The sequence below is a fragment of the Triticum urartu genome, chromosome 7 (assembly GCF_003073215.2).
Source record: "Triticum urartu cultivar G1812 chromosome 7, Tu2.1, whole genome shotgun sequence".
NCBI classification, from domain to species: Eukaryota; Viridiplantae; Streptophyta; class Magnoliopsida; order Poales; family Poaceae; genus Triticum; species Triticum urartu.
In genome coordinates, this window is record NC_053028.1 from 15632642 (window position 1) to 15656424 (window position 23783).

At 43.6% G+C, this 23783-nt stretch overlaps 2 protein-coding genes and 1 pseudogene across 2 annotated transcripts in view; 1 reads left to right on the plus strand and 2 right to left on the minus strand.

The window, feature by feature from the left end:
• Positions 1 to 17615: 17615 nt before the first annotated feature.
• Positions 17616 to 19196, plus strand: LOC125518141 (annotated as a pseudogene).
• A 639-nt stretch (positions 19197 to 19835) lies between these two features.
• On the minus strand, positions 19836 to 21060 carry LOC125524938 (probable glutathione S-transferase GSTU6). Its single transcript, XM_048689967.1, has 2 exons — positions 20659 to 21060; positions 19836 to 20447 (listed from the first exon to the last, which is right to left on the minus strand). The coding sequence occupies exons 1-2, from the start codon at positions 20998 to 21000 to the stop codon at positions 20043 to 20045; spliced, it is 747 nt and encodes a 248-aa protein (XP_048545924.1). The 5' UTR covers positions 21001 to 21060; the 3' UTR covers positions 19836 to 20042.
• A 1449-nt stretch (positions 21061 to 22509) lies between these two features.
• The window catches only part of LOC125518142 (F-box protein At1g52495-like), a 31586-nt gene continuing 30312 nt past the window's right edge, over positions 22510 to 23783 (minus strand). Inside the window, exon 2 of the mRNA XM_048683076.1 lies at positions 22510 to 22882. Within this exon, the coding sequence (XP_048539033.1) occupies positions 22510 to 22882 (373 nt within the window). The remainder of the gene's footprint in view (positions 22883 to 23783) is intronic.

Below are 23783 nucleotides of genomic sequence, written 5' to 3' on the forward strand. Positions count from 1 at the left end.
CCTGCCCCCGTATATAAAGGAGCCAAAGGGGGGTGCGGCCGGCCCTAGTAGGAGGCGCGCAGGAAGAGTCCTACTCCTGCCAGGAGTAGGACTCCCCTCCCTTTCCTTGTCCAAGTAGGAGAGGGGGAAGGAAGGAAGAGAGGAGAGGAAGGAAAGGGGGGCGCCGCCCCTCCCTCCTTGTCCAATTCGGACTAGGGGGAGAGGGGGCGCGCAGCCTGCCCTGGCTGCCTTTCCTCTTCTCCACTTTAGGCCCATGAGGCCCATTAACCCCCCGGGGGGTTCCGGTAACCCCCCGGTTCTCCGGTTTTATCCGAAACTTCCCCGGAACACTTCCGGTGTCCGAATATAGCCGTCCAATATATCAATCTTTATGTCTCGACCATTTCGATACTCCTCGTCATGTCCGTGATCACATCCGGGACTCCGAACAACCTTCGGTACATCAAAATACATAAACTCATAATGAAACTGTCATCGTAACTTTAAGCGTGCGGACCCTATGGTTCGAGAACAATGTAGACATGACCGAGACACGTCTCCGGTCAATAACCAATAGCGTGACCTGGATGCCCATATTGGCTCCTACATATTCTACGAAGATCTTTATCGGTCAGACCGCATAACTACATACGTTGTTCCCTTTGTCATCGGTATGTTACTTGCCCGAGATTCTATCGTCGGTATCCAATACCTAGTTCAATCTCGTTACCGGCAAGTCTCTTTACTCGTTCCGTAATACATCATCTCACAACTAACACATTAGTTGCAATGCTTGCAAGGCTTATGTGATGTGTATTACTAAGAGGGCCCAGAGATACCTCTCCGTCAAATGGAGTGACAAATCCTAATCTCGAAATACGCCAACCCAACATGTACCTTTGGAGACACCTGTAGAGCTCCTTTATAATCACCCAGTTACGTTGTGACGTTTGGTAGCACACAAAGTGTTCCTCAGGTAAACGGGAGTTGCATAATCTCATAGTCATAGGAGCATGTATAAGTCATGAAGAAAGCAATAGCAACATACTAAACGATTGGGTGCTAAGCTAATGGAAATGGGTTATGTCAATCAGATCATTCAACTAATGATGTGATCCCATTAATCAAATAACAACTCTTTGTTTGTGGTTAGGAAACATAACCATCTTTGATTAACGAGCTAGTCAAGCAGAGGCATACTAGTGACACTCTGTTTGTCTATGTATTCACACATGTATTATGTTTCCGGTTAATACAATTCTAGCATGAATAATAAACATTTATCATGATCTAAGGAAATAAATAATAACTTCATTATTGCCTCTAGGGCATATTTCCTTCAGGAGGCCGGTCGGCCCCTGTAGGGTGCGCCAGGAGGAGGAGTCCTCCTCCTAGGAGTAGGACTCCCCTTTCCTACTCCTACTAGGAGGAGGAAAGGAAGGGGGAAAGGGAGAAGGAAGGAGAGGGAGGAAAGGAGGAAAGGGGGCCGCCCCCCTAGTCCAATTCGGTTTGGGCTAGGAGGGCGCGCGCCCTGCCTCCTCTCTTCCACCACTTAGCCCATGAGGCCCAATACTTCTTCCCCATATTCCCGTAACTCTCCGGTACTCCGAAAAATACCCGAATCACTCGGAACCTTTCCGATGTCTGAATATAGTCGTCCAATATATCGATATTTACGTCTCGACCATTTCGAGACTCCTCGTCATGTCCCTGATCTCATCTGGGACTCCGAACTACCTTCGGTACATCAAATCACATAAACTCATAATACCGATCGTCACCGAACGTTAAGCGTGCGGACCCTACGGGTTCAAGAACTATCTAGACATGACCGAGACATGTCTCCAAAAAAATAGCCAATAGCGGAACCTGGATGTTCATATTGGCTCCTACATATTCTACGAAGATCTTTATCGGTCAAACCGCATAACAACATACGTTGTTCCCTTCACTAGTGCAGAACCGGGCAATAGCACCGGTTCGTAAGTCCCTTTAGTGCCGGTTCAGGAACCGGCACTAAAGTTTCGACACTAAAGCCCCCCCCCCTTTAGTACCGGTTCAGCATGAACCGGTGCTAAAGGGGAACCACATGGCACGAGCCAGCTCCGGGGGCCGGGAGCCCTTTAGTACCGGTTGGTAACACCAACCGGTACTAAATGGTTGTGGGTTTTTGTTTTATTTTGTATTTTTCAATTAAATTTGTGTTATCAATTTAATTTAGGATTGTTTTACGTTATAATGAGTTGTAGTCGTCACCATCATCATCATCGCATATTAATAAATAAATAAACTCTAGCTAGCTAAAAATCATCATAGTTGTCTAATTACCACTATTTAATCATCATAGTCATTACCGCTAGCTATCTAATCATCATCAACGCTGGCTAGCTTAAAGAGGAAACATTCACTTTGTAACAGAAGCAAAGATATCATCAAGTTCAACATAATCATCACCAACATCGAAGTTCAGGACACGGACATGAGACAAGTACTAATTAAAAGCATGAACTAGTAGCGACTGATCCTGCTGCTCCCTCTCAGGTAGAATAGCATAGAACATGTATAGCTCTTCTGATTCATCATACTGGAGCATGCAGATGAATCTGTCTCCTAATCTTGGGTTGCGCTTCTCCTTGCTGCCCCCTAGTACTTCTCTGCGATCGTTAACAATTTTGCTCCAATCTTTCACTATTAAGCATTCTTCGCTTTCAGAAATCCTGAATGCACTCATGTGCAATGTAGGAAATCTTGGTTGTAAGCTAACCATTGACATGCGACCTTTTGTCTCGATCCACTGAGGCACAACTGTCATCGGAAGTCCCTGTTGAAGAACATCGTATAGTAATTAATATACTAAGCAATGAAAGTTTAGCTCCAAAAATAATGTATGCAAAAGATGCACTAATTAAGGACAAATATTTAAAATCTTACCATCTTTCGATTATAGATGTGACCGTAGTTCAATACGATCACCATTGGTCGCACGTTTTGAGTACTAACATTTCTAAGTTTAGGAAATTTTTTTGTCTTGACAGTATTAAGATCCTCAAGCCATGAAACATAATGACTTATCTCCTGCAGTTTAGTTGAGCCCCGGGGCAGTAGTAGGTCCTGTCTACCAAGCACCGGACATGTTTGCTTGAACCGAAATAAGCTGACAATACAAATTAGTTGTCAACTATTTTTGAATAAACTGTATGAAAGACATAAACATATGCATGCATGGTTGAGAAAAACTCACCAAATGGTAGAACTGGAGGCGTTTGCACATCGACCCAGATGTCTATATTACCTTCAATATCATCTTCCAGACGAATATCAAAGGTGATAACCATATCAGGCTCAAATGCATAAGCCTTGCATAGGGCTTGCCAAGTTTTGCATTCAAAATGGGTGTATGTGTCTCCATTATATAATTTGACGTTGAAAGTATACCCATGCTCCGTCTTCAAGTAAACTCTCTTTACCTCCATATCATCTATAGCACTAAAACCTATCTTATCCAAGACAAAAATTCTTGCATGGCAGGGGATGCGCTAGTAGAATAGTGAAAATTTAAAATTATAAGTTGAAGCAAATGAAGCATAAGTTTTGCATTCAAATAATAATTGACAAAGTGACTTACTGTATCAACTTCGAATGTCTCATCCAGCTTGATGCTGAAGCGCCTACCATCAACAAGGAAATTTTGGTCGCACAGGCCGCGCTGGTCTTCACAGTGTTCGCACATAATAAAATCTTTTTCGTCGTCAGATGACATTTCCTATGTTCATATAGGTGAAACATTAAACACCTATATCTAGCCAAATATATATTCATCTAACATTTGACATTAATATATCTAACTATATTCATCTCTAACAATTGACATTACTATATATTTAACTTTTCTATCGAATTCATCTAACATTCGACATTAATGTAACATTTATATAAACTAAAAATATATAAAAAAATTAAATAAACAGAAAAACTCATTAACAAATAATATTTTAATTAGATCATCAAATCTCAGATACCTAAATTTTCTTACTAAAAATAAACTACTTATATTAATTATTCAACTAGTTCAAATCTCATATACCTAAATAAACTAGTTCGATAATTTTCTTACTAAAAATAAACTAGTTATATTAATTATTCAACTAGTTCAAATCTCATATACCTAATTAATATCTAGCTATATTCATCTCTAACAATTGACATTAATATATATTTAACTTCTCTATCTAATTCATCTAACATTCGACATTAATCTAATATTCGATCATCTAATTAACTTTTCTAAAAAACAGAAAACAGAAAATATGTAAAAAAAATGTGTGTGTGTGTGTGTGTATGTGTGTGTATGTATGTGTGTGTATGTGTGTGTACGTGTGTGTGTATACTGCAGTGCCGCCCCGCACGTACGAGCGGGGACGCCGGCGTACGGGGTGGGGGCGGCGGCGTACGTACGGGCCGGTGCGCGCGGCGCGGGTGCGAGAGAGACGTACGGCCGCGGCGATGACGACGGACGGCGGCGGCGTTCGGGGCGGCAGCGCGAGACGACGACGACGACGGGCGGCGGCGGGGACAGCGACGATGACGACGGACGACGGGCGACGGGCGGCGACGACGGGATCGAGCGCCGCGCGCGGCGATGTCTCGCGAGAGGTTGGAGACGAAGTGGGGAGATGAAACTGAAATTTTCGTAAGTGCTATATATATAGGATGGGCCTTTAGTACCGGTTCGTGGCTCCAACCGGTACTAAAGGCCTATTTTCGCCAGGCCAAGCAGCGGGAAATGAAGGCTTTTAGTACCGGTTGGAGCCACCAACCGGTACTAAAGGGGGGGCCTTTAGTACCGGTTGGAGCCACCAACCGGTACTAAAGGCCTTGCGCTGCCACCCCAAAGTATAGTCCCACCTCGCCCGGCGAAGGGCAGCCGCACTGGTTTATAAACCCAGCTGCGGCTACCTCTTCGAACTCCTCTATATAGCAGGCTTCTCGGCCTAATTAATTAAGGCGCGCTGCCCTGTGAGTCTGCTGGCCCTTCTGGGCCTGCATTTGCACACCCTAGGTCTGGCAGGCCTACTGGGCAGCGCGCCAACAAATTTTTTATATAGTTTTTTCTTTTCTGCATTACTTATTTTCTTCTATTTATTTTTGAGTAGTTTTTTATATAGTTTTTTCTTTTCTGCATTATTTATTTTCTTCTATTTATTTTTGAGTAATTTTTTTGTATAGTTTTTTTATTTTCTTCTGGAAATTGAATGCTGCATACTGAACAATTAGGTAAATGACCGAAAAACAACAAATGATGTCAGAACATGTTGGAAATTGATGAAATCGCTTTAAATGCTGGATACTGAACACAAAAGAAGTCCGGAGTTCAAATAAGTTTAAAAAACATTGAAGTGGCCATGTAACAGATGAAGTGCGTCCAGTTTTTGCCGTGACCCTCTCTACTCTTTCGCGCATGCTATGCGGGTGATATGATGATACCATGCCAAGTTTCAACATTTTCAGATTCATTTTGTAGTGATTTTCAATTTCACGGTCATTTAGCTCTCTAAACAATTAGGTAAATGACCGAAAAACAACAAATGATGTCAGAACATGTTGGAAATTGATGACGTCGCTTTAAATGCTGCATACTGAACACAAAAGAAGTCCGGAGTTCAAATAAGTTTAAAAAACATTGAAGTGGCCATGTAACAGATGAGTTCTCGTCCGAAACCCTGATACTCGGAAAGAGTATGTCCAGTTTGTACACGAAGTGCGTCCAGTTTTTGCCGTGACCCTTTCTACTCTTTCGCGCATGCTATGCGGGTGATATGATGATACCATGCCAAGTTTCAGCATTTTCAGGATTCATTTTGTAGTGATTTTCAATTTCACGGTCATTTAGCTCTCTAAACAATTAGGTAAATGACCGAAAAACAACAAATGATGTCAGAACATGTTGGAAATTGATGACGTCGCTTTAAATGCTGCATACTGAACACAAAACAAGTCCGGAGTTCAAATAAGTTATTAAAAATAAAAAAGAGGTGCAATGCTGGTTAATTTGCTTCAAGCCATTCGGAATAGTGTAGACTGCACTGCACATAGCTCAGTGCAATCTATGCTATTCCACAAGGCTTGAAGCTAATAAACATGTAGGTGAGCATTGCAACTCTTCGTCATTGTCTGTGCACTCACGGCTTATAAACCGCTCATACTGCCTCTCTCTTGGCGAAGATCACAAGATAGTTTGGTTAAATTGCATTACTTGTAAGTCCAGTTAACATGGATGCTTATGATGCAAGAGCAACAGCAAAAGTGAAAATTTGGCACAAATAGGTAGTTGTGTAACTAAAATAGGTAGGAGGAGAGATAGCTCTTATGTCACAAAAAAGAAGTTGTATCAAACCTTTTATGTCAGATCTAGAACAAACCAATCGGTATCGCCATCATACAGCCCAACCGTGGCTCGTGATGCATATATATGCATATCAAATGCACGGTTGGATGTATGATGGCGAATCCAAATGATTTGTATTCAGTCGAAGAACTGGTAGATGTATGTAGTCAATGAACTGAAAGACTTATGCAGGGAAGGCGAGAGGTGGGCTATATATAGGGTCGTCTGGCTCACAAAGTGATTGTGGTAGTTTCGATCCAACGACTCACATGAGCTAGGAAGAAACACACCCTTGATCCAACGACTCGCAAGAGCTAGAAAGAAACACACGATCCGTGTGATTCTTCCTGATTGGTAGGATGCACATTAGTACCCACTCCGGACTCCGAAACCCTGATACTCGGAAAGAGTTTGTCCAGTTTGTACACGAAGTGCGTCCAATTTTTGCCGTGACCCTCTCTACTCTTTCGTGCATGCTATGCGGGTGATATGATGATACCATGCCAAGTTTCAACATTTTCAAGATTCATTTTGTAGTGATTTTCAATTTCACGGTCATTTAGCTCTCTAAACAATTAGGTAAATGACCGAAAAACAACAAATGATGTCAGAACATGTTGGAAATTGATGACGTCACTTTAAATGTTGCATACTGAACAAAAAAGAAGTCCGGAGTTTAAATAAGTTATTAAAAATAAAAAAGAGGTGCAATGCTGGTTAATTTGCTTCAAGCCATTCGGAATAGTGTAGACTGCACTGCACATAGCTCAGTGCAATCTATGCTATTCCGCAAGGCTTGAAGCTAATCAACATGTAGGTGAGCATTGCAACTCTTCGTCATTGTCTGTGCACTCACGGCTTATAAACCGCTCATACTGCCTCTCTCTTGGCGAGGTGGGACTAAAAACAGCTTGCCATAACCTCATTAGTACCGGTTCGTGGTACGAACCGGCACTAAATGGTGATGGTGGGGCCATAGCCTGACCGCAGGTTGACATAGCTTCTTTAGTACCGGTTCGTGGCATGAACCGGTACTAAAGGTTCGCCACGAACCGGTACTATTGATCGCCGCCACGAACCGGCACTAATGTACACATTAGTGCCGTCTCTAATTCAAACCGGCACTAATGTGCTTCACGTTTGACCCTTTTTCTACTAGTGCTTTGTCATCGGTATGTTACTTGCCCGAGATTCGATCGTCGGTATCTCAATACCTAGTTCAATCTCGTTACCGGAAGTATCTTTACTCGTTCCGTAATACATCATCCCGCAACTAACTCATTAGTTGCAATGCTTGCAAGGTTTAAAGTGATGTGCATTACCGAGAGGGCCTAAAGATACCTCTCCGACCATCGGAGTGACAAATCCTAATCTTGATCTATGCCAACTCAACAAGTACCATCGGAGACACCTGTAGAGCAATTTTATAATCACCCAGTTACGTTGTGACGTTTGGTAGCACACAAAGTGTTCCTTCAGTATTCGGGAGTTGCATAATCTCATAGTCATAGGAACATGTATAAGTCATGAAGAAAGCAATAGCAACAAACTAAACGATCATCGTGCTAAGCTAACAGATGTGTCAAGTCAATCGCATCATTCTCTAATGATGTGATTCCGTTAATCAAATGACAACTCATGTCTATGGTTAGGAAACATAACCATCATTGATTCAACGATCTAATCAAGTAGAGGCATACTAGTGACACTTTGTTTGTCTATGTATTCACACATGTACTAAGTTTCCGGTTAATACAATTCTAGCATGAATAATAAACATTTACCATGATATAAGGAAAAATAAATAACAAATTTATTATTGCCTCTAGGGCATATTTTCCTTCAGTTATGCCTTGCAGTATGCAGAAGATATGAAGCGGTTCTTCAGATGTTCAAACAAAGTACAAGCGAATGTACGAAGTTGACATAAATCATTCTGCTGCTTTCTCGAGCAAGGTAGATGTATTTGAACATATCATTAGCAGCACAGGTTATCCGTACTATGTTATATACTTAGTTTAAATTTCAACCCTATTGTTTTAATTTTTTTGCAGGTTGCCTCTCATCTCTGTCCACAAGGCCTTGCTAGGTCATTGATCTACATGTCCTCCTCTGAACAAGTATCTATGTTATGAATTCAGACATGATGTTATTTAAGTAAATACTTTTGCAGTCACACATATATAGATATGGCTCCTTTGTGACTCAATTAGTACCATGTTACCCTACTATATTGTAGGGATAAACTTCCTTTTGTAGATCTGAAGTATACATAGATTAAGATTGGTTTACTTCTTGATGTGTGCATTACCATTTATTCTTTGCAGATCGTAAGCACGCAAAGTATCTCAAGAAAATTTGTACATTCAATTCATAGCGTCCCCATTTCAGAATCACTGTTCTTAGTGTACTTACATTCATTAATATTTATGTAAGTCACATGAGATTGCTTATATGTAATATTCTGATCACATAACTAACATTTTCAATCTCTATAATTGTCCTCCAAGTACTATGTCTATAGCAATTTTTTTCATCTTAATATCATATATCTACTATGCAAACAAACTTATTCAATTTATGTAGTATCATGTGCATATGACTAATAGCTCCCGCAGCAATGCACGAGGTATTATCTAGTTATATAGAAATGAAAATTACTAAACCGGTTTCCACATTCAGAGACTTTAGAACTAGAATTTAAAGGAAGGAAATAACATGGGAAGAGGATATCATTAGGAACTAAAGATCAAGTTTCAGTCAAGGCAAATCGGTAATCGATCCTCGGACTGTGAGAGCTCCAGCCCCCGCGTCGCTCCTAGGAACGGCACGGGCGGATCCCAGTGCCGGCGACACCACTACTCCCCATCCCCTCCCTTCCTCTCGTCATTGCCGGCGCACGCTGCTACGTCTTGAGCTTGCGTTGGTTTTCCCCGAAGAAGAAGGGATGATGCAACAGAGTAGCATAAGTATTTCTTTCAGTTTTTGAGAACCAAGGTATCAATCCAGTAGGAGGCCACGCTCAAGTCCCTCGTACCTGCACAAAACGATAGCTACTCGCAACCAACGCGATTAGGGGTTGTCAATCCCTTCACGGTCACTTACGAGAGTGAGATCTGATAGATATAATATTTTTGGTATTTTTGGTATAAAGATGCAAAGTAAAAAGTAAAGGCAAAGTAAAAAATAAAAGCAAGATTAAAGTAATGGAGATTGATATGATGAGAATAGATCTGGGGGCCATAGGTTTCACTAGTGGCTTCTCTCAAGAGCATAAGTATTCTACGGTGGGTGAACAAATTACTGTTGAGCAATTGACAGAATTGAGCATAGTTATGAGAATATCTAGGCATGATCATGTATATAGGCATCACGTCCGTGAAAATTAGACCGAAACGATTCTGCATCTACTACTATTACTCCACTCATCGACCGCTATCCAGCATGCATCTAGAGTATTAAGTTAAAAACAGAGTAACGCCTCAAGCAAGATGACATCATGTAGAGAGATAAATTCATGCAATATGAAATGAACCCCATCTTGTTATCCTCAATGGCAACGATGCAATACGTGCCTTGCTGCCCCTACTGTCACTGGGAAAGGACACCGCAAGATCGAACCCAAAGCTAAGCACTTCTCCCATGGCAAGAACTACCAATCTAGTTGGCCAAACCAAACGGATAATTCGAAGAGACTTGCAAAGATAACCAATCATACATAAAAGAATTCAGAGAAGATTCAAATATTATTCATAGATAGACTTGATCATAAACCCACAATTCATCGGTCTCAACAAACACACCGCAAAAAGAAGATTACATCGAATAGATCTCCACAAGAGAGGGGGAGAATTTTGTATTGAGATTCAAAGAGAGAGAAGAAGCCATATAGCTACCAACTATGGACCTGAAGGTCTGAGGTAAACTACTCACACTTCATCGGAGGGGCTAGGATGATGTAGAAGCCCTCCGTGATGACGGCCCTCTTCCGGCGGAGCTCCGGAATAGGCCCCAAGATGGGATCTCGTGGATACAAAAAGTTGGGGCGGTGGAATTAGGTTTTTGGCTCCTGTTCTGATCGTTTGGGGGTACGTAGGTATATATAGGAGGAAGGAGTACGCCGGAGGAGCACCGAGGGGCCCACGAGGCAGGGGGCGCGACCTAGGGGGGCACCCCCCACCCTCGTGACCGCCTCTTTTGTTCCTTAGAGCAGGGTTTATTCCATTTGGACTCCGTTTGATATTCCGTTTCTTCGAAACACTAAAATAGGCAAAAAACAACAATTCTGGGCTGGGCCTCCGGTTAATAGGTTAGTCCCAAAATAATATAAAAGTGGAAAATAAAGCCCAATATAGTCCAAAACAGTAGATAATATAGCATGGAGCAATCAAAAATTATAGATACGTTGGAGACGTATCAGGCATCCCCAAGCTTAATTCCTGCTCGTCCTCGAGTAGGTAAATGATAACAACAGAATTTTTGATGCGGAGTGCTACTTGGCATAATTTCAATGCAAATCTTCTTAATTGTGGTATGAATATTCAGATTAGAAAGATTCAAGACAAAAGTTTATATTGACATAAAAATAATAATACTTCAAGCATACTAATAAAGCAATTATGTCTTCTCAAAATAACATGGCCAAAGAAAGTTATCCCTACAAAATCATATAGTCTAGCTATGCTCTATCTTCACCACACAAAATATTTAAGTCATGCACAACCCCGATGACAAGCCAAGCAATTGTTTCATACTCTAACTTTTTCAAAACATTTTTAATCTTCACACAATACATGAGCGTGAGCCATGGATATAGCACTATAGGTGGAATAGAATGGTGGTTGTGGAGAAGACAAAAGGAGAAGATAGTCTCACATCAACTAGGCGTATCAACGAGCTATGGAGATTCCCATCAATAGATATCAATGTGAGTGAGTAGGGATTGCCATGCAACAGATGCACTAGAGCTATAAGTATATGAAAGCTCAAAAAGAAACTAAGTGGGTGTGCATCCAACTTGCTTGCTAATGAAGACCTAGGGCAATTTGAGGAAGCCCATCATTGGAATATACAAGCCAAGTTCTATAATGTAAAATTCCCACTAGTATATGAAAGTGATAACATGAGAGACTCTCCACTATGAAGATCATGGTGCTACTTTGAAGCACAAGTGTGGTAAAAGGATAGTAACATTGTCCCTTCTCTCTTTTTCTCTCATCATTTTTTTTATTTGGGCCTTTTCTCTTTTTTATGGCCTCTTTTTATTTGGGCTTCTTTGTCCTCTTTTTTTTTATTTTATTTTTCATCCGGAGTCTCATCCCGACTTATGGGGAACTCATAGTCTCCATCATTCTTTCCTCACTGGGACAATGCTCTAATAATGCTGATCATCACACTTTTATTTTTCTTATAACTCAACAATTACAACTCGATACTTAGAAAAAAATATGACTCTATGTGAATGCATCCGGCGATGTACCGGGATATGCAATATGACAATGATGGATGTGTCATGATGAACTAGATGGTGGAAAGTTGCATGGCAATATATCTCGGAATGGCTATGGAAATGCCATAATAGGTAGGTATGGTGGCTGTTTTGAGGAAGTTATATGGTAGGTGTATGATACCGGCGAAAAGTGCGTAGTATTAGAAAGGCTAGCAAAGGTGGAAGGGTGAGAGTGCGTATAATCCATGGACTCAACATTAGTCATAAAGAACTCATATACTTATTGCAAAAATCTAGAAGTTATCAAAGCAAAGTATTACGCGCATGCTCCTAGGGGGATAGATTGGTAGGAAAAGACCATTTCTCATCCCCGACCACCACTCATAAGGAAGACAATCAATAAATAAATCATGCTCCGACTTCATCACATAACGGTTCACCATACGTGCATGCTACGGGAATCACAAACTTTAACACAACTATTCTTAAATTCACAACTACTCAACTAGCATGACTTTAATATTATCACCTCCATATCTCAAAACAATTATCATGCTTCAATCTTTTCTTAGTATTCAACACACTCAAAAGAAAGTTTCACAAATCTTGAATACCAAGCATATTATTATTAAGCAAATTACCATGCTATTAAGAGACTCTCAAAATAATTTAAGTGAAGCATGAGAGATCAGTAGTTTCTTTAAAACAAATCCACCACCGTGCTCTAAAAGATCTAAGTGAAGCACATAGAGAAAAATTATAATGCTCAAAAGATATAAGTGAAGCACATAGAGCAAAACACTTAGCTCAAAAGATATAAGTGAAGCACATAGAGTATTCTATCAGATTTTAATTCATGTATGGCTCTCTCAAAAGGTGTGTACAGCAAGGATGATTGTGTCATACTAAGACACAAAGACACAAATAATACAAGACGCTCCAAGCAAAACACATATCATGTTGGTGAATAAAAATATAGCTCCAAGTAAATTACCGATGGAAGTGGACGAAAGAGGGGATGCCTTCCGGGGCATCCCCAAGCTTTGACTTCTTGGTGTCCTTGGATTATCTTGGGGGTGCCATGGGAATCCCCAAGCTTAGGCTCTTTCCACTCCTTGTTCCATGATCCATCAAAAGAATTCACCCAAAACTTGAAAACTTCACAACACAAAACTCAAAATAGAAAACTCGTGAGCTCCGTTAGCGAAAGAAAACAAAAGACCACTTCAAGGTACTGCAATGAACTCATTCTTTATTTATATTGGTGTTAAACCTAATGTATTCCAACTTATCTATGGATTATAAACTATTTTACTAACCATAGATTCATCAAAATAAGCAAACAACACACGAAAAACAAAATCTGTCAAAAACAGGACAGTCTGTAGTAATCTGTAGCTAGCGCAAGATCTGGAACCCCAAAAATTCTAAAATAAATTTCTGGACGTGAGTAATTTATATATTAATCATCTGCAAAAATAATTAACTAAATATCACTCTTCAAAAAAAATTACAGCAGTTCTCATGAGCGCTAAAGTTTCTGTTTTTACAGCAAGTTCAACAAGACTTTCCCCAAGTCTTCCCAACGGTTCTACTTGGAACAAACACTAATTAAACACAAAAAACACAACCAAAACAGAGGCTAAATAGTTTATTTTTTACTAAGCAGGAGCAAAAAGCAAGGAATAAAAATAAAATTGGTTGCCTCCCAACAAGCGCTATCGTTTAACGCCCCTAGCTAGGCATAAAAGTGAGGATAGATCTAGGTATTGCCATCTTTGGTAGGCAATCCATAAGTGGCTCTCATGATAGTTTCATATGGAAATTTTATTTTCTTTCTTGTAAAGTTTTCCATGCCCTTTTTTAATGGAAATTGAAATCTAATATTCCCTTCCTTCATATCAATAATCGCACCAACCATTCTAAGGAAAGGTCTACCAAGAATAATAGGGCAAGAAGGATTGCAATCTATATCAAGAACAATCAAATCTACAGGCACATAATTCCTATGTTCAACAATAAGAACATCATTAATCCTTCCCATAGGTTTCTTAATAGTGGAATCCGCAAGATGCAAGTTTAGAGAGCAATCATCAAAATTACGGAAATCTAGCAAATCACACAAAGTCTTGGTAATAGTAGAGACACTAGCACCCAAATCACACAAAGCATAAAACTCATGATCTTTAATTTTAATTTTAATAGTTGTTTCCCACTCACCATAGAGTTTTCTAGGGATAGAAACTTTCAACTCAAGTTTTTCTTCATAAGATTGCATCAAGGCATCAACAATATGTTCGGTGAAGGCTTTATTTTGACTATAAGCATGTGGAGAATTTAGCACAGATTGCAACAAGGAAATACAATCAATTAAAGAACAACTTTCATAATTAAATTCCTTGAAATCCAATATAGTGGGTTTAGTAACATCTAGATTTTTATTTCTTTCAATCCCACTTTCATCAATTTCATCATTAAGATCTAAATACTCCGAATTTTTAGAACGCCTTCTAGGTAAAGGAAGATCATATTCAGTTTCATCAAGATTCATATTGCAAAACAAAGATTTAATAGGGGACACATCAATAACTTTTAGATCTTCATCTTGATTTTCATAGGAATTGGAAGAACACGCTTTAATAAAGGCATCTTTGAAAGCACGCATCCTAGCGGTTCTTTCCTTGCACTCATCAATGGAAATTCTCATGGCTTTGAGAGACTCATTGATATCATGCTTAGGAGGAATAGATCTAAGCTTTAAAGAATCAACCTCAAGAGAAATTCTATCAACGTTTCTAGCCAAATCATCAACTTTAAGCAATTTCTCTTCAAGCAAAGCATGAAAATTCTTTTGTGAATTCATAAACTCTTTAACACTATTCTCAAATTCAGAGGGCATCTTATTATAATTTCCATAAGAGTTGTTGTAGGAATTCCCATAATTATTAGAAGGATTACTAGGATATGGCCTAGGATTAAAATTCCCTCTATAAGCATTGTTACCAAAATTATTCCTACAAAAAAAATCACATCCATAGATTCATTGTTATTCTCAATCAAAGTAGACAAAGGCATATCATTAGGATCAGAAGAAACACTCTTAGTAGCAAATAATTTCATAAGTTCATCCATCTTTCCACTCAACACATTGATTTCTTCTATCGCATGCACTTTTTTATTAGAAGATCTTTCAGTATGCCATTGAGAATAATTAACCATAATATTATCTAGGAGTTTAGTAGCATCTCCTAAAGTGATTTCCATAAAAGTGCCTCCCGCGGCCGAATCTAAAAGATTTCTAGAAGCAAAATTCAATCCGGCATAAAATTTTTGTATAATCATCCACAAATTCAAACCATGAGTAGGGCAATTACGTATCATTAATTTCATTCTCTCCCAAGCTTGTGCAACATTTTCATGATCAAGTTGTTTAAAGTTCATAATATCGTTTCTAAGAGAGATGATCTTAGCGGGAGGAAAATACTTAGAGACAAAAGCATCTTTGCACTTGTTCCATGAATCAATACTATTTTTAGGCAAAGACGAAAACCAAGCTTTAGCACGATCTCTAAGCAAAAAAGGAAATAGCTTTAATTTAATGGCATCATTATTGACATCTTTTTTCTTTTGCATATCACATAAATCAACGAAGCTATTCAGATGAGTAGCGGCATCTTCACTAGGAAGGCCGGCGAATTGATCTTTCATAACAAGATTCAACAAAGTAGTAATAATTTCACAAGATTCAGCATTGGTAAGAGGAGCAATCGGAGTGCTAAAGAAATCATTATTATTGGTATTGGTGAAGTCACACAATTTAGTAGTATCTTGAGCCATCGTGACAAACAAGCAATCTAACACACGGGCAAACAAAAAGCAAGAGGGCAAAAGAGGCAAATAGAGAGGGAGGATAGAGAGAGAGAGGGTGAATAAAACGGCAAGGGTGAATTGGGGGGAGAGGAAAAAGAGAGGCAAATGGCAAATAATGTAATGCGAGAGATAGGGATTATGATGGGTACTTTGTATGTTGACTTTTTACGTAGACTCGCCGGCAACGGCGCCAGAAATCCTTCTTGCTACGTCTTGAGCTTGCATTGGTTTTCCCTGAAGAGGAAGGGATGGTGCAGCAGAGTAGCGTAAGTATTTCCCTCAGTTTTTGAGAACCAAGGTATCAATCCAGTAGGAGGCCACGCTCAAGTCCCTCGTACCTGCACAAAACGATAGATACTTGCAACCAACGCAATTAGGGGTTTTCAATCCCTTCATGGTCACTTACGAGAGTGAGATCTGATAGATATAATATTTTTGGTATTTTTGGTATAAAGATGCAAAGTAAAAAGTAAAGGCAAAGTAAAAAAGCAAAGCAAGATTAAAGTGATGGAGATTGATATGATGAGAATAGACCCGGGGGCCATAGGTTTCACCAGTGGCTTCTCTCAAGAGCATAAGTATTCTACGGTGGGTGAACAAATTACTGTTGAGCAATTGACAGAATTGAGCATAGTTATGAGAATATCTAGGCATGATCATGTATATAGGCATCACGTCCGTGACAAGTAGACCGAAATGATTCTGCGTCTACTACTATTACTCCACTCATCGACCGCTATCCAGCATGCATCTAGAGTATTAAGTTAAAAACAGAGTGACGCCTTAAGCACGATGACATGGTGTAGAGAGATAAATTCATGCAATATGAAATAAACCCCATCTTGTTATCCTTGATGGCAACGATGCAATACGTGCCTTGCTGCCCCTTCTGTCGCTGGGAAAGGACACCGCAAGATCGAACCCAAAGCTAAGCACTTCTCCCATGGCAAGAACTGCCAATCTAGTTGGCCAAACCAAACGGATAATTCGAAGAGACTTGCAAAGATAACCAATCATACATAAAAGAATTCAGAGAAGATTCAAATATTATTCATAGAGAGACTTGATCATAAACCCACAATTCATCGGTCTCAACAAACACACCGCAAAAAAAAGATTACATCGAATAGATCTCGACAGGAGAGGGGGAGAACTTTGTATTGAGATTCAAAGAGAGAGAAGAAGCCATCTAGCTACTAACTATGGACCCGAAGGTCTGAGGTAAACTACTCACACTTCATCGGAGGGGCTAGGATGATGTAGAAGCCCTCCGTGATGACGGCCCTCTTCCGGCGGAGCTCCGAAATAGGCCCCGAGATGGGATCTCGTGGATACAGAAAGTTGCGGCAGTGGAATTAGGTTTTTGGGTCCTGTTCTGATCATTTGGGGTACATAGGTATATATAGGAGGAAGGAGTACGCCGGAGGAGCACCGAGGGGCCCATGAGGCATGGGGCGCGCCCTAGGGGGGCGTCCCCCACCCTCGTGACCGCCTCTTTTGTTCCTTGGAGCAGGGTCCAAGTCTCCTGGATCACGTTCGGTGAGAAAATCACGTTCCTGAAGGTTTTATTCCGTTTGGACTCCGTTTGATATTCCATTTCTTCGAAACACTGAAATAGGCAAAAAACAGCAATTCTGGGCTGGGCCTCCGGTTAATAGGTTAGTCCCAAAAATAATATAGAAGTGGAAAATCAAGCCCAATATTGTCCAAAACAGTAGATATATAGCATGGAGCAATCAAAAATTATAGATACGTTGGAGACATATCACATGCTAGCGGGCAAAGCCCCAGGCGGTGGGATTTGTTTCCCCCACACGCGCAGGTGGTGGACGGGGCTCGGGTGCTGGAAGTCAACGGCGGCTCTAGTGGCGTGGATCTGGCCCCTGGCGGCGCTCAGGCGGCTCTGTCTGCGCGGATCCGGCTGGTGGCTGCATGGGGCGGGCGGCTTCTACTGCTCGTCGTTGGCCCTCGCGGTGGCTGCCGCGGGAGGTGCGGGTTGTGGCCCTCGGAGGTGGGCGGGCGTGTATCTGCTCGCGGGCGGCTGCGATGGAGGTGCGGCGCGGGCGCTCTTGAGGCCCGCGACGCGGATCTGCCTCCTGGGGTCGTGGGCAGGGACCGGCGACGTGGGGCAAGCATGCGGGGATGTGCTTCGGCTGCAGTGGGGCGGATCTGAGAGCGTGGTGCTTGGACGCCGCGGCCCCGGACCTCTTCTTTGGCAACGGCGGCTTGGGTGGCTGCGTGGGCAGCGCCATGGCTGGAGCTCGGGGGCGTCGGTGCTCTGCGGCAGTGCGTCGGCCGTCGGTCACGCCAGGGACGCTTGGTGCTGGCCGGAGGGTTAGCTGCTGCTGTTGCGCTGGGCTTCGGATCTGACCAGACGTGGCCAGTTCTGGCTCCTACAGTGGAGATGGCGTAGCCTGGTCGACGGCTCTGCGTGGTGCGGGTGGCGGCGGCGAGGCTGTTCTGATCGGTGGCTCCGGGCTCTGGAGGTCGGTGGTGGTTCAGGCAGGCGGTGGCTCTCATGTGCCGGTTCGAGGGAAGGGCTTCCTTTGGCTGCTCAGGGCGAAAGCCTTGCTCCGTCCTTGGCCGAAGCCGGCGGCGGCGACGCCTATGGGCGCCGCACACCTTCTTGGAGGCATCGTCGTTCGAGGGCATTCGACCTCTTCTCTCACACTCCGGGGGAAACCCTTGCTCCAGTTCTTGGAGCGGATGATGGCGGCGCTCCGGTGTCGCGGTCCTTCATGGAGACATCGTTCTGGAGTGGTCTTGGCCTAGGAGAGTCATCGGCTCGGGTGGTGCGCGGCCTCGGGGCCGGCGTGGAAGTCGGAGCGGCGGCTCCGGATCTCTTCATCTTGGAGGGGGTGCCGGCATTGGTCACGTGGGTGGCAGTGTCGTTGGCCAGCCTGGTGCGCGGCCTCGGGGTCGGCGTGGATGTCGGAGCGGTGGCTCCGGATACGGTGGTTTGGTGTCGGCTCCGGTTGCTCGGGTGACGAAGCTGACGGCTCGCCTGGTGCGTGGCCTCGGGGTCGGCGTGTGGGGTTTCTATCTGTTCGTCGGAGTGGCGGCTCCGGAGATGGTTGTAGGGTGTCGGCTCCGGTTGCTCGGGCAGCAGAGCAGGCGGCTCGCCTAGTGCGCGGCCTCGGGGTCGGCGTGGATACCGGAGCGGCGGCTTTGGTCTTGGTTGTTGGGTGTCGGCTATGGGTTGCTCGGGTGACGGAGGTGGCAGCTCGGCTGGAGCGCGGCCCTGGGGTCGGCGTGTGTTTCTTTCGGTTATCCTTGATTAGCCGTGAATGTTTGGTTTTCGGGTCCGGTTTTCCTTATAAACTGGACCTACTCTCTTCTTTTTAATGAAATGCAGGAACCCCTGCTCCTTTCGAGGTGTTCTCGAAAAAAAAGTCAAGGCATCAAACAGCGGCATCTAACAAGAGCAGTTGGGATTTGGGAGAGCCTAAGACGGGGATACCCTTTGGGCCTGAGCCGCTGAGGTGGATTGATGAAGGGCACCGGCCGCCATGACTAGACTGGATGAATAGGACCGCCGCCTCACCAGGTAGCATGTCGCCTTGTCGAAAGAGAGGGCCTGCCGCCCAGCAGGACAGGACATGGAAGTGGAGTATTGCCCGCTGCCACACGTGGTTGGCCACCTGGCAGCGACAATGAGACGCAGCGGCGGCTCAGCAGGGTAGGGTTCTTCCACACTGGTTCGTTTCTTTCTTTTCTAGTACTACCTCCGTCTCATAATGTAAGAAACAATCTTACATTATGGGAAAGAGGGGGTAAAAAAAGACTCATGCAGGCAATGTCGCGCATATCATCGTTCTTTTCACCTTCGCGCAGTACCCCGAGCAGCAACCTTTTTTCATCGGAGGTGATCTTGGGTGTGTGATCAGCCGAACAGTACTCTGAGCAGCAACTTTCAGCACCCCAGGCACTACTTTGGCCCTCGATATGAAATCGGATGGAGATGACCTAAACATCATTTTTCTCCATTTTGATGAGATGGAGATTTTTCATGTTGATCACATTCTCATTCTAGGCCATCCTATTTATTTTTATTGCCATGCCAAAATGTGGTGTCAACATGTTTTAAACTTTTCTTATAGTTATTAAGAACTCAACCGGAGAACATTGCATTTGGTACCAGTAACGTCCTTGACAAAGAGGTGAAAGATTGAGGAAGCTTTAATTTATTCCCAAAACAACAAACTCAGATCGAAGACAGTTCACGCGTGCGCACCATCCATGACGATCAGACCCTAACAACCAAGTAACAACAGTTCAACGAGCACAACACATCTGGAAAACATCAACTCAATCTGAAGGCGAGTGTAGCAAAAGCGATGGAACAAGATGACATGATCTCTAATTAGTTTCCGGCGCAGTGAGCGCGGCCTTCCACTTTGGATAAAGAACTGTTGAGATGTACTTCTCCACCTTGTCCGCCTCAGGCAGCAGCCCCCAGATCGGCTCGGCGGCCCTGAACCGCTCCGCCCACGCGGCCAGCTTCGGTGTCCTCGTTGCGTCGAGGAACGGCGGCATGCTGGCAAGGCAGCCTATCGCTTCGATCCAGGGAAGATAGCACCCAAGCGCGATGTCGAGCAGCCCGAGAGAGCCACCGCCGAAGAACAACGCCTCCGCCTCCTCTTCAATTGAGCATTCCGCCAGGGCAGCCTCTAGGAGCCCGAGCGACGACAAGGTCTCCTCCACCTTGTCGGCTCTTTCCTGCGGCTTCCTCGTCTTGAGGATGCCGATGCACGAAGGGAACAGCTGCGGCAGCACATTGATTATGTGATTTTTTCAATAACCGATATTTTTCATTCAATGGATATATAAGATAATACAACTCCGACCGAATGCCCAACATATGCATAACACAATGCATGCAACCAACATGTCCAACTCAAAACAAAAAAAAAAGTAGTATCAATTTAATGAAAATAAAGTCAAGATGGGCCAAACTAGACAAGAGGAAACAAACCTTGTTGTCCACATAGGTAGCCCAGAAACGGGCAACAACACGGTGGTAGGGGTCAGTAGGGAGGATGGAGACGCCATTTCCGGGGAAGGCATCGTCAAGGTACTCCAAGATGATCAGCGACTCGCAGACGGGCCTACTGCCGTGGATGAGGACAGGCAGCTTCTTGTGCACGGGATTGGACGCAAGGAGCAGGTCGCTCTTGCACCGGGGGTCCTCGGGGAGGTAGTCGTAGGTCAGCCCCTTGATGCCGAGCGCCATCTGGGCGCGGATCACGTACGGGCTCACCCCGGACGCCGCCCCCAGCAGCTTCAGCCCTTGCTCTTGAGCGCTTGCCATCATCATCGTTGAATGATCTCTGTAGCTACGTGTTGATTAAGTGTAGTATGTATACGATATGGCACTGCGTCGTCATACGGCGAGTGTGCATTGATAGCCGTCCATGCGCCTTGAAATGTGCAATGGGCCATCACTTTATCGCAGCAGCGTTCCACGATCGTTATCCAACCACCAGCCCATTCTCAAAGGCCACGAGCTAGTCATGGGGAAGGTGTGTGGCCTCTTTACTTTGTGGCACAAGGACCAATGAAGCCATGTGTACCATTGATCTAGTTATGTCTAAAGTGTGCATTGCCACGCCGTTCTTTAGTTGTAATAATTAGAGTGAATTCCACTTTTTACTCCTTAGTTATGCATTTTTGACACTAATTACCCTGTCGAATGAAAAATCATCAAGATTACCCCTTTTAAAAGCTTTGAAACCTTGTTTTTTTATGCGTGTCTATTGGGCAAGGTGTAAGGTGTTGACCAGAGTTTAAAAATATCAAGACGAGGAGGAGGATTTGAACATATGGGTAAGAGAAATCTGAACATGAATATCGATTATGCCCTCAGATCTTTACGCATTTTACCGTGCCACGTCGGCGTAACATGCCGGTACTATCTAACAGAAACAAGCAAAGTGCTAAACTGGGGTAAAACTGTGTTCAAAATCTTCTAAATGAAATATTTGATAGAAGTTGCACTAAATAGGGTAATATGTGTCACAAATGCAGAACTATAGAGTAAAAAGTGGAATTCACTCTAATAATTAAGTATCATCTTTTTAGTTTGCACTAGCAAAGTGGCCTTCGCAAATGTGAGGGCAACATCTTTAATGTCTTAAAATTAGTTGAAAATGAGCTAATAAATTAGCATAAATTTTTAATATGTGAATTTAACTTTTTTTTCATACTGGTTCCTGTATTTCTGCGTACATGAAGAAATTTCATCTAATAGTTTACACAAAATTCAGTAGGGAAATGCTGTGAAGTATCAGATCAAATGTTGAATATGTAAAAGTATCAGATCGGATTAATTGGAAATTTTCAATTGAAATTATGCCAATACACGTGTAAGTAGATGAGAACTCATGTGTTTTCTTAAACAGAAATATACATGCAGTTGATCTATTACATTCGGTTCTTGGTATAGAATTTATCTATATCTCTGAACATAGGAGTGGAACATTACGGTTTATAGAGAATGTTCCTATTGTACTTCTGTTCTATGTTGTCTAAAAAAATTCCAAATAGTAAATCATTTGGATAAGCTACTATATGCTAGTAATAGGAATGTGATCGTGTTTTGTGCCTCAAGAGGGATCTTTGGTCTTGAAACAATGATGAAGCCAACATTTCTTGAAACATATAAATGCTTATTTGCCATTTACATAGTGGGAAATAAGCCAAAAGAAGCTATAGCTAGCTAGATTGGAACTAGGGTTTGATCGAAGAAAACTAGTGGATTTGATCGAAGAAAACTAGTGGGTTTTGCCGTTTACATAGTGAGAAATAAGCCAACTAGAAGCTATAGCTAGATTGGAACTAGGGTTGGAATGTAAAAGATTGCATCAAAGTCTTGGACGGTCTCCCCTGAGTATTCAACAAGCGTGCTCGTGTCATGGTTGTAATATCTCAAGGCTTCCATGTGAAACATAATGTCAACTCCTTGAGGAGTTTGCCGCCATAGAGAGTCCGAAATGTCTCGGAACACTATCTCGTCATTAGACGTGCCTATCAGCTGGTGAAAAGAAAATGGGAAGTTGAGTACATGACGTCTTTCCCATCGTGGTGGGCTAATGCTTTCCACATCATCACACATCCATATCTGGACTGATTTATAACCTGGACGCGGCATGGCTAGCTCCCCGTTTAGCTCGGCTAAGGGCATCTCCAGCCGTTGGCCCCTCAGGAGGGGCAAAAAATCGCCCCCTGGGGGCGCGCCGGCGCTAAACCGCGCACTGGGGGCGTGATGCCCCCCAGTCGTGGCGCCCACATTTTTTTAAAAAAATCAAATACGGCGCAAACACGACTGAAATTTAAAGCAAACATCGGCGAGTTCGTTCAAACTTAAACATATTTTACAAAAAAAGAAAAAAAAAACTTCCGCGGGCTACCACCGCCGTCTCCCTCGCCGCCCACCTCGCCGCCCGCCCACGCGGTTTACATGCCGAGGAGGCTGTAGAACCGCGTGTAGTCACCGCCGTCGTCGTCGTCGTCGTCATCGCCGCCCCCGCCTGTGCCTCCGCCGTCCCTGCTGCATCCCTCCCCCGGTTGGCGTGGCGGGTTGGACGGTCCGGGGTCGTCGTCGCTGTCGAGGACCACGACGCCGTGCTCGTCCTCGCGCCCACGCTTGCGGGCGGCGATCTCCTCCAGGGCCCGGCGCTGCCGGACCATCTCGTCGTGGAGGTAGTCGTCCCGCGCCCACCGCAGGGCATCCTCGTCGGAGATGCCACGCCGGGCTATCTCCTCGTACTCCGCGGGGAGGCCGGGCTTTCCGGCTGGGCTCGCCCAAGATGCCAAGCGCCGGATGGGTGGGAGCGTTTGGCGCGATAGACTGTGTTTTGACCTGTTTTGACTGCGCTTGTTGCGGGCAATGCCGGTTTCTGAACTTGGCCTGCCCTGCAGGCTCCGGCTGTGAGGGCGGGAGACAGGGCGAGCGCCGGACGTCCGGCGCTAGTTCTCTCTTGCGTGCTCTGATTTGGTTCCTTCTGGGTGGGTTTTCCTTCTAAGTCTGACGTTCCGGGGGCGTCTAGGAGGCTTTCCTCCGTGCGGAAGTATGTTGATTAGTAGGCGGGAGCGAGATTT